Source organism: Cibotium barometz, chromosome 3, assembly GCF_041138505.1.
Source record: "Cibotium barometz isolate CiBa-2024 chromosome 3, ASM4113850v1, whole genome shotgun sequence".
Classification (NCBI taxonomy): Eukaryota; Viridiplantae; Streptophyta; class Polypodiopsida; order Cyatheales; family Cibotiaceae; genus Cibotium; species Cibotium barometz.
The window spans coordinates 56,996,018-57,009,300 of NC_141048.1; the positions used below are offsets into that span (position 1 = coordinate 56,996,018).

At 44.7% G+C, this 13,283-nt stretch overlaps 1 protein-coding gene across 2 annotated transcripts in view; it reads left to right on the forward strand.

Moving 5' to 3' along the window:
* LOC147640289 (callose synthase 3-like) overlaps nucleotides 1–13,062 on the forward strand; it is a 45,402-nt gene extending 32,340 nt beyond the window's left edge. For both annotated transcript variants that reach the window (XM_086778866.1, XM_086778868.1), the window contains 13 exons: nucleotides 8,856–8,978; nucleotides 9,102–9,170; nucleotides 9,275–9,461; nucleotides 9,614–9,734; nucleotides 9,918–10,037; nucleotides 10,146–10,258; nucleotides 10,342–10,425; nucleotides 10,540–10,652; nucleotides 10,736–10,965; nucleotides 11,055–11,852; nucleotides 12,030–12,080; nucleotides 12,211–12,396; nucleotides 12,546–13,062. In XM_086778866.1, coding sequence (XP_086634992.1) covers nucleotides 8,856–8,978; nucleotides 9,102–9,170; nucleotides 9,275–9,461; nucleotides 9,614–9,734; nucleotides 9,918–10,037; nucleotides 10,146–10,258; nucleotides 10,342–10,425; nucleotides 10,540–10,652; nucleotides 10,736–10,965; nucleotides 11,055–11,852; nucleotides 12,030–12,080; nucleotides 12,211–12,396; nucleotides 12,546–12,782 — 2,432 coding nt within the window. In that variant the 3' untranslated portion in view covers nucleotides 12,783–13,062. The remainder of the gene's footprint in view (nucleotides 1–8,855; nucleotides 8,979–9,101; nucleotides 9,171–9,274; nucleotides 9,462–9,613; nucleotides 9,735–9,917; nucleotides 10,038–10,145; nucleotides 10,259–10,341; nucleotides 10,426–10,539; nucleotides 10,653–10,735; nucleotides 10,966–11,054; nucleotides 11,853–12,029; nucleotides 12,081–12,210; nucleotides 12,397–12,545) is intronic.
* Nucleotides 13,063–13,283: the final 221 nt, after the last annotated feature.

The following is a 13,283-nucleotide window of genomic DNA, read 5'->3' on the forward strand; positions in this document are numbered from 1 at the left end:
CTGAGGTGAATCTGTTAAGTCACCTTCCTCCATCCACTTCGCATCCATCGGTGAGTAGTTCTTGAACTTCACAAGATAGCGACGGTAAACTTTACCTCGTACCTTCCTTTCTTTATGTGCCAGTATCTGCTCTGGAATCAGAACCTCATCAAGTTCCTCAACTTCCGGCTGAGCCTCATCTGATACATCCTCAGGCACATCCCCACGGAAAGGTCTAAGAAGACTCACGTGAAAAGCATTGTGAATCCTCCAGTGATCTGGTAACTTCAATCGATAGGTTACCTCACCAATCTTTTCCAAAACCTGAAAAGGCCCATAATATCGCATACTCAACTTAGGGAATAAGCGCTCTTTACCCTTCATCTTCTTGAGTCTAGCCTTTTCAAAACGCAAAAGAACCCAATCACCCAATGCAAACTGTAAATCACGTCTGTGACGGTCTGCGGCTTTCTTTTGCTTCTGCTGAGTTTTTTGGAGGGCCAACTTAACTCTCCGATAAGCTTCATCCAAGCTCTCCACATACTGATCAGCCTCAAAGATTTTATCCTTTGTATGCAAAATGGGCGGTACCTTCTTCCCTCCTTCTACAATCTCAAAAGGCGCCTTGCCTGTCGAGCTATGTACAGTGTTGTTATATGCAAACTCCACCAAAGGAAGATACTTTTCCCATTGTTGCTTGTGCTCTGACACATAACACTTGAGAAGATCCAACACTGTAGAGTTAGCCTCTTCTGACTGACCATCTGTCTGTGGATGAAATGACGATGAAAACTTGAGAGTTGTACCCATGTTGTCAAACAACCCTCTCCAAAACAAACTCGTCATCCGTGGATCACGGTCACTAATGATAGACGTAGGCAAGCCATGATACTTGAAGATGTTCGCCATGAACAACTTCACCATATGATCCACTTTAATTGTCTTCCGCACGGGAATGAAATGAGCCTGCTTACTGAACCTGCATATGATAGTCCAGATGCCATCATTTCCCGTTTGTGTCCGTGGAAGATCAAATACAAAATCCATGGCAATGCTCTCCCAAGGTCTATCCGGAATAGGTAAAGGCTGTAATAATCCTGGTGTCTTCTGACGGTCAAACTTTACCTTCTGACATACGATGCATTGCCTCACAAAGGCATCAACATCTCTTCTCAAGGTTGGCCAATAAAAGAAAGTCTCCACTGCTTTGACCGTGGCGTCAATACCTCTATGACCTGCATACGGTGGAGCATGACTTTCAATCATAACCTTGAGTCGCAATGGCCTGGTAACACACAGTCTGCCATGCATCAATAAAAACCCATCTCTGAGAGTGTAATGCTCATGCCGCTGACCCTCAGACATCTGATCATACAACCTTTCAAAATCCTCATCATGGGCATACTGCTCTTTCATTTCATCAAGCTCATGATGATAAGCAAGTGAAACTGCAGAGACGTGTGGCTTGCGTGACAAAGCATCTGCCACTACATTCTTTTTGCCTTCCACATGCACAATCTGGAAGTGAAACATTGACAAAAAGTTTGCCCAACGCATATGCTTCTCTGAAAGCTTAGTCTGCGTGAGGAAATAACGCAAGGTCTGATGATCTGTCTGCACAGTGAAATCAGCCCCAAGCAAGTAGTGTTTCCATGTAGAAAGAGCATGAATTACAGCCAACATCTCTTTCTCATACACCTGTAAATGCTTCTCGGCATCTTGCAAAACTCTACTCTCATAGGCTATCACATGTCCCTCTTGCATGAGAACTGCACCAATGCTACTTCCACATGCATCACACTGGACAACAAAAGCCTTTCGGAGGTCCGGTAACACCAATACTGGGTCCGAAGTAAGCTTTTCTTTGAGCTTTTTGAATGCTGTAATTTCCCGATCAGCCCATCTAAACGGAGTTGCTTTCTTCGTCAAAGCATGAAGAGGTGAAGCAATTTCAGCAAAGTGCCGTATGTAACGCCTGTAATAGGAACACAATCCTAGAAAGCTGCGTACATCATGCACGGTCCTCAAAGCTGGCCAATTAAGGATTGCTTCCACCTTGGCTGGATCCATACGGACTCCATGACCAGACACAATATGCCCCAAGAAATGTATGTCCTGCAAGAAAAACTCACTCTTCTTGCCATTAACCACCAACCTATGGTTTCTGAGTTCTGCAAACACAATGGCCAAATGCCTTCTATGCTCTTCCTCAGTTTGTGAATGCACAATCATATCATCAAAGAATGTGCCCACAAACTCTCTATGAGGTCTGAAAATCCTGTCCATCATTCTGTTAAATGTGGCAGGCGCATTCGTCAAACCAAAGGGCATAACCAAGAACTCATACAACCCAAATGTGGTTCGGAATGCTGTCTTATGCACATCCTCGGGTCTAATGCGTATCTGATGATACCCGCTTTTCAAGTCAATACGACTAAAAACTGTGGAGCCCTGTAAGCGGTCCAAGATGTCATCGATCCTCGGTATGGGAAATCGATTCTTGATGGTATTCTTATTCAGCGCCCTGTAATCTATACACATGCGCCAAGAACCATCCTTCTTCTGCACTAAGAGCACAGGTGAGCAAAAGGGTGATGAGCTAGGCTGTATCAACCCCTTGTTCAATAGCTCCTGCACCTGACTCATAATCTCTTCCTGTTGGGCTGCACTAACACGATACGGCGGTCTATTCGGTGGAGTACTACCAGGAATCAGATCTATGGCATGATCTTCTGGCCTCTCAGGAGGTAATTCCCCTGGCAATGACTCGGAAAAACAATCTTGAAACCCACTTAAGAAATCAGCCCTGTCCTTATCTAACATTGACAAATTAGACTTAGACTCATCATCCTGTGCATCCTTTACATAAATCAAGTACGCGGAAAGATGCTTTTTCATTACTGATGAAATCGCCGAAGCGGATACAATAGGAACAGATTCCCCTTTGAGTTTTACATCCAATACATGCTCTTTTCCTCTATGAGTCAGAGTAATTTTCCTATTGTAAGTATCCACCACCGCATGTACCCTGTGGCACCATGGCATCCCCAACAAAACATCACAGCCATCCAAAGGCATGATGAAAAACTCCTCGCTGTCCACATAACCCTGCAAATGAAGCCGAAGCTTCCCAATGATAGGAGTAACGGGTTCTGCATACCCTGGACAAGCCATATTTGCCTCATGTAACGGCCCCATCTCCTCTGCGCGAATCCCCAATCGGCTAGCCAAATCTGGTGAAATGAAGTTGGCTCTAGCACCTGTGTCAAAGAAGATCAAAGCATTCTGATCTCTCACTTTGCCCCATGCCCTGCACAACTCTGTAGCTTCACCACCTAGCTGCTCACCCACAAGATCAGGAACTAAGCCTGCAGAAGGCTTTGGTTTCTTTGGCTTGGGCTCTCCTTTATTGTCAAGATCCTTCTTGGACGTTCTTTTGGGACAATTGAATGACATATGCCCCTCTTCAGTACAGTAGAAACACTTTTGAGCATCTCTCAAAGCCTGTCTTTCCTCAGAAGTCCTTTTGGGCATTGGCAACTTCTTATACTTTGTCTCTGTAGACCCTTTAGTATCACGAGAAGCATGCCCAAATTTTTCAGCTTTCTTGCCCAATTTCTTACTGCCTTTAAATCCAGATGAACCACCTGTGAGTAACGCATTAGCTGTCATAGCATTTTCAATCATCTGTGACATGTTCGTTACTCTGGTCTTTATACAGTAATCTCGTACCTCCTTGGGCAGCCCACAACAATATTTCTCAACCTGCTCAGATAATGGCACGGCACGATAAGAAGTCACTGGGAGTAGAGCTTCCCAAAACTTCTTGTTATAATCCTCCAAACTATCACACTTTGAAGCATCCAGCTTGTGCCATGCGGTCATAACATCCACCTCAAATGTAGATGTGAGCCAAACGGAAGAGAAAACCTGTTTGAATTGGACCCATGTAGTGGGTGCTATGCCCTGCAAAAGAAGAGTAGACCACCACTGCAAAGCATTGCCCTTGAGAAAAGTGGCAGCTTTCCTCACCTTAGAGGACTCTGTGTAATTCCCACCAGAAAAAGCAGCATCAAACTGCTGTAAAAAGGTAAGTGCCTTCAATTTATCCTTGGCCCCACTGAAAGTGTCAAACTTCACTGCAGCTCCCCCTTCCTTGTAATCCTTCGCCTTTCCCATAGGCGTTAGATTATCATATGGAAGTGGTTTTGTAAAATTGCTGCCCCCAACATTCATACCCATCATTGGGTCAACATTTCCCATTCCAACACCAGGCATACCATACATCCCAGCCATGTTTCCATACATTCCACTATGCATACCTGGCTGCATGCCACCAAACATATTGCCTTGCATCCCAGGTTGCATGCTTCCAAACACATTTCCTTGCATACCGGACTGCATACCACCATACATATTCCCTTGCATGCCAGGCTGAAAATTGGCTCCAAAAGGCCCATACATACCCATGCCTCCCTGAGGATAACCCCCAGTCATGGATTGAAACACCGAGCCACCACCAAAATAACCTGGATGCATGTTCTGCTGAGGAATAGGTGGCTGTCCATAGAAGGAACTCTGTGGGTTAGCACCAAAAGCATGCTGCATGTTCGGAAACTGTGCAGGAGATGGATCCTGTGGAGTGGTACCACTATGACCATGAGAAAGATTCTTCGAACGAACCTTCTTCTTCTTTTTCTGGGGCTCTGTGCGGGGCTCTGTGCGAGATCGCATAAATTCAGCAAATCGCTCGCTCTGTGTGAGCTGCATAAAAGTATCCATAACACCAGCCAAGCGATCTTTGAACCGAGCATCATCATCCTCTTTACCATGCACATCTTCTGGCTGTGTTACATCCTCATAAGGCTCAACATCTGCAGCCTGTTCTCCTGCAAAGATATCCTCAGATACATCTCTTTCAGGAGAAGTCTCTTGCTCTTCTTCTTCATGATAGAAGTACTCTTCCTCTGTATCAGACATGATTGCTGAATTTTCAGCGATGGCTTTCTCCAAAACAACCACGAGCTCACCCCCTTCAGAAAGTTGATGATTGGTCCCGGCAACGGAACCTTGAAATCGGCCTCTGATAGAAAACCAGAGTGCGGTAAGAGCTAACACCCGTCCACTTGTAGTCTAGATGATAAACAAAACACAGATTGGAGCTAGAGTGCCCAAATCTGAAAACACAACGACACCTGTTGGCCCCGAAGCTTGGCGCCCCTTGCGGTATTTCTTTATTCCATTAAAATAATATGTATGGCTGAGTACAATACAAAAACCAGCCAAGAGTTTACACCTGTAGTCCAATCTGACTGCCCACAAATCCTTCTCAGCACAGAGGATCAATGCACACAGATCTGTGTCCTCAAGCAACACACTGTGCCTCCCTCTGATCAGCCAAGTTCACAAAGCAGGCCAGCCATGGGCATACATCTGGCATAACTCATAAGCATGATACATCTTCTCAGCTCAACATACATATGCTGTTCAATCCCTGTCTTAATCTCTTGTCAATCTGCCAAACTCCTCCTCTCACAAGGAGCCAGATAACACATACCTGTAGCAGACATCAAGCAATAGAAAGAGAGATAGATGAACAGAGTCAAGGCTTACCAAGTTCAGCTCGTGAAACAACTCTGGAGGAAGCAACAGCACTAATCTGTGCCTGCAGGCACTTGAACCCACAATCCTGCTTCACACGTGTGCTTGCACTTGCCTGTATCTTCCTCCTGATGCTCACTCCTATGCTGTCCTTGAAAGTACAGATCTGAAAATCAGCACTGTACTTGATTGTACCGCCTCGGGATGCGTGCCAGGCGTTGTACTTGCATAAAACAGCCTGCTGTCCACTTCTGTACCAGCCTGAATCAGCCTGCACAGGTCTGTCCAGCACCCAGAGAAGCACCGCCTGCACCTGTACCTGCTGTACCTGACTGCCCGTACACTGTACGGCAGTCGTACAGTAGGGTTTGGGCTGGAAAACAGGCTGTACAGCCTGTTTAGAGCTTCTGCGCAGAGTTCCCAGCAACAGCTCTGTGCGCCGCCAGCAACAGATGAGAGAGGGGGAGAGAAAGCTTGCGTAGTCCTGGCCGTACAGTGCTGTACGGCTGGTTTCCTCAGAAAAACAGCAGCACAACTTCTCTTCAGCAGTCGCCTCCCCTTCCTGTGCTTTTCCACGCTAGTTCCTCATGCGCATGAGGGAAAGCTCCCCTTTTACTACACGATTCCCAAAAAGGGAAGAGAGAGAGTGAAGAAAGAGAAAACCTCCTTCCCAAGTTAATCCCTAGGGCCCCAACTTAATAAGTTCCCTAGGGCCACTAAGGCCTAGGGGCAACTTTAATAAACATTAAAAGTTAATGTTTTAATGTTCCCCCTTCACACCTAGGGTTGTCCACACATCTTTAAACACTGTCCGGGCACCCCCCATGTGAATCATAAAATATTCTGACTTTGCAACCACCATGCCCACACTTGTCCTGCTCCATTTTCACAGGGCCATGACACAGGCCTGGACAATAATAGGATCGGCGGCTAGCAAGTGGTGTGAAAAGCGCCTATAAAAAGGGCATTTACAGGCCATGGGAAAAAGATAAACAGGCTGATTGCCTATATGAGCAAACCGACCAGTAGCTGAGGTGCTATGAAATTCATTTGTGGATCTTTGCATTGACAAAGGGCAGAAGTCTTCCAAAGGCCAGGACAACCAAGGGAAAAACTCTCAGCCAAGGTGACTGCTATTCAGGTCGCAATGAGGCTCGTGTAGCTTTTCTTGGAGGCAAGCTTGAGACTGACCGCATGCTTGAAGGTGACTCTATTGATCAGTACCTTACGCATGTGAAAGACCTACGAGAGAGCAGCTCATTAACATTGATGAGGTCTTGACAGATGGCTATCTTGTTTACACCGTTTTGCCTAATTTGCCCGACTCTTAGCAGACATTTGGCACCACTCTACGGTTGTTGCCTGGCAATGCACCTAATGCGGTCACTTTTGACAACCTTGTGACTCTCTTGCTCAGTGAAGAGCAACCCCGTTCCAATAGGAACAACATGATGTCTTCTGAGTCAACAATGGTTGCTACCTTTCGTGTGAATCGATCTGGGCCTAAACCTAGCCCATCGGATCCTCCCAAGACAGGGGAGAAGCCTGAAAAGAAAAAGTGCTGTAATTACTGCAGGAAAACATGGCACACCATATAGGAATGCAGGAAGCGTATTGAGAAAAAAAGAAGAAGCTGGCATCTTCTTCCACAGGTGGAGATCAGGCAAATTTGGCTACACATGTATCAGCCTTGTCCATTACATCTTCATCACCTGTAGAGATGTCTTCTGATGCCGTTGCTTTTGATGACTATACTCTATAGTCTGTACTTCTTGGCATGCATTGTCTGGCAGATGCATTTCAGGGGGGGATTTTACTTGCCCACATGCAGTTGGTGATGCCTCATGGTCACTTATGCTTGTTGACCCTCATGCTTGTCTATGCTAGACACTTTCTCTTATGTGTTGTCTACTGGAGATGCCTTTTATGCTGTTTTCCCTTGCAGCAGGATTGTTTCTACACTGTTGACATTGTCACTTTCTCACATGTGGTGTTTACTCGGAGTGCCTTCTACACACTTGGCTAGTGTTGGCTTGTCCTCATGGTTTTGACATGTCACATGTATATTATTCATTGTGGGATTATGCATCTTTACACTTGCCATACATGCCACTGATCATGGCATCGTTGAGAGTTTACCCATCCTCTCATAGCATTGGCTGATTCTCGTCCCGTGCTCCTACTTTTTCTTCCGATTTTCAGATTTTCCCATTGCTGAATTTTTACTTTTATCAGCCCTACCATCATGGATTTTTCCTCATCAGATCCTCCATTGATGAGTTTCTCTCTTGCAGCTTACATTGCATGTCCACAGGCATGACTTCTGGATCCTGTTGCCTTTACACATGCGTATATCTACTACCTCTTCTTATGCTTATCATTGGTGCAGTTACAGAGCTATGCTTTGCTCCCTTGTTGTCATTGATGTGGATTGCATGCAGTTTAGCTTGGCATTTGGATGCTTGCCTTCAGGGGGGTATTATGCGAATCCTCTTGATTTGAAGCAGTTGATGTCCACATGATCTTTGACATGCATTTCAGGTGATGCGTTTATGTACTACTGTGCTCTAGCATTAGCACTATGACATTGGGGATTCTCCTTTTCCCCGTCATATAGTGCTTGCTTTTTCCATTGGCACTGCAGTTCGTCTTTGCCATCGTGATCTCTCTTGATCACTCTTACTGTGGAGCCTAGTGCAGGGCAGCATTCACAGCTTTATAACCTTGCTACCCGTTCACACCGTTCACTTGAGGGGGGTTTGTTGGTCATGTCCACTCTCGGCTAGTTCAGGTGCGAACCTAGCTTACTCACGGGCGTTTTTCCCCTGTGAGTGGACACAGGTTTTTTCCCTGTGTGAACACACTTTTGTGTGTTGGGCACTTAACCCTAGGTTTTTTAGTACTCACTTGTACTTTCATTTATCATTCATTGAGCATCTTTTCTAGCACTCATGTTTCTTTGTGCTTGAGGTTGTGTGTGTGTGTGTGTGTGTAGGCTAGCTGCCCTCCTACCCAACATACATGTGTGTATGCAATGTATGTATGTGATTAAGATAGCATACTTAATGTATGTATGCAAGATGTGCACAAGACCCAACGGGTCTATGAGAAAAAAGGTGTACAATGTGTCCATGGAATCTTAATGTACGTATTGCCAATCAACGCTTTCAAAATGTGATACTCAGAGAATTAGCATTCTTTAGAATTATGAGTTATGTTGATGATGTTTTTTTTTTCCGGAGTCGTTGAGAAAGAGTTTTGGTGTTCTTGTTCAGATGAATGGAAAAATTTCTTGGAGCGGGAAAATTGCTCCGATATAGTGCTCTGGGATACTGAGAAATCTACTGATGCAGTCCGGCAATGGGCCTCGTATCGAGCACAGTCGCTTACCAGAACAGGTACATTTCTAGCCACTTTGAACACATAGCATCTGGCTTTTGAAACATAAAATTTTGTGCTCTGTAGTATCTTCACATCATCTTGGTAATGGAAGATTGTATAATAACACAATTTCTGCACAGTGAGGGGCATGATGTACTATCGAAGAGCTCTTAAGCTTCAGGCATTTTTTGATATGGCGCAACCATCTGGTGAGCTGTCAACTTGCCACATATTCATGCATACTGATGTGTTGGTATTTGTAGCTGGTATTTTGCAAGCCAGACGCATGTGACCCATGTACTTGTGTAAACAGAGATCATGCAAGGCTACAAAGCAGCACTCAAGGCTGCCTCCATGGAAAAAAGTCAGCGATCGCTTTCTTCAAACATTGAAGCGGTTGCTGACATGAAGTTTACCTATGTGGCTACTTGTCAAAATTATGGCAATCATAAACGCATAAAAGATCCTCGTGCAATGGATATCTTGAATCTGATGAAAGAGTGAGTTGAGGCTGAATTTCCTTTCTTCAATCCAAATTTTGTCTATCTGCATGCATATCTTACAGGAAAGGGGATCCTAGGCAATTCCAGATATTTTTATTTTTGAAATTTTCGTCTTGAAGAGTTCAGAGATGCATTTGGAAAATTTACAGGAATCCGTCTTTGAGAGTGGCATATATTGACGAGATTGAGGATGGCAAGAAGAAAGAGTACTATTCTGTACTTGTCAAAGTCCTTGTTAGCAATGAAGATGAGAAAAACCTGACTGATCAGGTGCACACTTTTGATCTATATTGTCAATGAGCTTTATGTTCAACCTTTTTGTTGCCCGCAAAGGCTCTAGCCTCACCACTAGTGGTTCCTTGTGTGTTTTTCAAGTGATTAAATGGCTCATATATTTGATTCATGTGCGCCTCCATATGTGCTTCGGCTCTCATGCACAGTGTGTGTAATCAGGACATCTACAAAATCAAGCTCCCTGGAAATCCCATCCTGGGTGAAGGTAAACCAGAGAACCAAAATCATGCCATTATTTTCACGCGAGGTGAGGCATTGCAAGCTATCGACATGAACCAGGTACATGCTTTGCGACAACAATGTCCCGGTTCAAGGGTGCCTTGTCAATGGGAGCAGAAAGTGTTACCAACTGCACCATCAGATTCTCATGTGTATTATACTTCACAGGATAACTATCTAGAGGAAGCTCTTAAGATGAGGAACCTTCTCCAGGAGTTCCATGAGGATGGAGTCGGAACTCCTTCAATATTGGGAATGCGTGAACACATCTTCACTGGAAGGTGTATACTTTGTATGTGCTGGTCTTTTTGGGTCTCTTGTGACTCTTTTGGGGTTGAAAACTAATGCTTTTCACTGCTTGCAGTGTCTCCTCTCTAGCAGGCTTCATGTCAAACCAGGAGTCTAGCTTTGTTACAATAGGGCAACGAGTTCTAGCAAATCCACTGAAGTATTATGTTATGCTTGTAGAATTTTGATCATTTCAAGTTGTGTAGGAAGAGCTGATGTGTTGTTGGTTATGCTGAAATGTTGTCATTTTGCCATGTTATGCTGTGTTGAACAGGGTCCGCTTCCATTATGGGCATCCTGATGTGTTTGAGCGGCTTTTCCACATCACGAGAGGTGGCATCAGCAAGGCTTCTCGAGTTGTGAATCTTAGTGAGGACATTTTTGCAGGTGATGATTGAAATTCTCTTTTCTATACAGAACTTTTGGATAACCTTTGCACTGAAGGCTGGTGGCATCAACTGTTTCTCCAGGATTCAATACAACTCTGCGCCGAGGTAATGTCACCCATCATGAGTACATACAGGTGGGCAAGGGAAGAGACGTGGGACTGAATCAAATCTCCCTTTTCGAAGCCAAAATTGCTATGGGAAATGGTGAACAAACCATGAGCCGTGATGTGTACCGACTTGGCCATCGAATGGATTTCTTTAGGATGCTGTCAGTTTACTTCACCACTGTGGGGTTCTACTTCAGCACTCTGGTGAGTGTGCTGGTGTCGTCTCTTCGTGATTTCTCTTCTAATGGGGATCTCTGCCCAAGCTTGTCATAACTACTTTCTTGTTGTTGCAGATTGTAGTGCTTACTGTCTACGTCTTCCTTTACGGCCGGATATATCTTGCCCTCAGTGGGCTTGAAGCCAGTTTGATCCACTTTGCAGGCCTTCAAAACAATAGACCTTTGCAGGCTGCCTTGGCCTCTCAATCGTTTGTTCAGATTGGATTGCTCATGGCCCTTCCCATGGTGATGGAAATTGGTCTGGAGCGAGGGTTTCGGATGGCCTTGAGCGAGTTTATTGTCATGCAGCTCCAACTTGCATCCGTGTTTTTCACTTTCTCAATGGGCACCAAGGTCCATTTCTATGGACGGACACTTCTTCATGGTGGTGCCAAGTATAGATCCACTGGGCGTGGATTTGTTGTTTTCCATGCAAAATTTGCAGAGAATTATCGGCTTTACTCTCGTAGCCACTTCACCAAGGGGCTAGAGCTCCTGATACTTCTGATAGTGTATAATGTATATGGAGCTACTGTGAGCAAGACTGTTCCATATCTTCTTATTACGTTCTCTCTATGGTTTCTAGTAGGGACATGGCTTTTTGCACCATTCTTGTTCAACCCGTCAGGCTTTGAGTGGCAGAAAATTGTTGATGATTGGGATGATTGGAACAAGTGGGTCAGCAATCGTGGAGGAATTGGGGTGCCACCAGAGAAGAGCTGGGAATCATGGTGGGAAGAAGAACAGGCTCATCTTAACACTTCCGGACTAAGGGGCCAGCTTATTGAAATTATTCTGTCAGCAAGGTTTCTCTTATATCAATATGGGCTTGTGTACCATCTGAACATCACTCAGCATAACAAGAGCATTCTGGTGAGTCTGTCTGTAGCAAAATGCCAGTATTGCGCACTTTTGGCTGGCTAGTTTATCTTGTCTGCTAGCAGTAACAATACCAGTAGCTCCACCAACTCTCCTGAAAGGTGCTTTCCTGTAATTGCTCTATGGTAGCAGTAATGTGTGATCTTACCAAGTGAGTTCTCTATTACGCAGGTGTATGCATTGTCATGGCTGGTTATTGTGTTCGTGTTGGCTATGCTGAAAGTAAGTAGGGTAAAACTTTTGGTAGATTATTATGTTTCTGTTAGCTATGGGCTTCTTAGTTTGTACTATTCAAACGCGTATGGCGCTGCGTGAATGTAATTATAATGGGAATGATTTGGGTCATTTTCAGGTCGTTTCTGAGGGCAGGCAGCGGTTTAGTGCAGAGTATCAGCTTTTATTTAGGCTTCTGAAAGGAGGGCTCTTCATTGCAGCAATAACAATATTGACAGTTCTATTTGTTGTGGGAAATCTTAAAGTAGGGGATTTGTTTGTCAGTGCACTGGCATTCCTCCCATCAGGGTGGGCGTTGGTGCAGGTAAACTACTCCCACTTCTGCAATTATCTAAAACATACATTTATTGATAGTGCCATTACACAAAAAGCACAACTCAGAGCAACACATTGGCAGTTGTAGGGCTTAGAAAACTGACTAAAGCTAAGGTTGGCTTCTTGCTGTGTCTGCAGATTGCTCAGGCCTGTAGATCTGCTGTAAAAAAGGCCAGTATGTGGGATTCTGTGAAGGCGCTAGCTCGAGCCTACGAATACCTTATGGGCCTTTTGCTGTTCACCCCTGTGGCCACGTTGGCCTGGTTCCCCTTCATCTCTGATTTCCAAACCCGCCTTCTCTTTAACCAAGCCTTCAGCAGAGGATTGCAGATCTCGCGTATATTGGCAGGCAGAAGAGAGAAAAAAATGAACTAAGGTTTTTTTTTGAGCAGTTTGTCTTGAATGAAAAGCCTGCCATACTTCCACATCTTTTTGTCCCCACTATCGATAGCCAGTTACCCAAAAGCTGTGCTTTTTTTATGTGTGCCGGCTTTACACCCTCCAATTTTGTGCTGTGTAGGGGATATAAAGCCCATTTTGGAAGGCCATTCAAGTGGAAAGGTCCTGGGGCTGTGTGCCTTACAATGATATATCAATCATTATCCTTGTGTACATTACATGAAATGAGCTCTTTGAGCAGGCCTGATTTGATCAAGTGTTATGTGGTGATGGCACAGATGTTTGTCTTCTTACTGAATTTAACTTTCACACCATGTATAGGCCTAGCTAGATTTAGAAGCAGAGCAATGGGGTGTTGCTTTGATAGTATGTAAAAGCCTAGCACATTACATGTGTTTGAAGACAGAATTCTGCCTTCACTACCAATTGTGTTGTCTTTTCCACTCCCCCTCTTTTTTTGATTATTGTATGCATGTG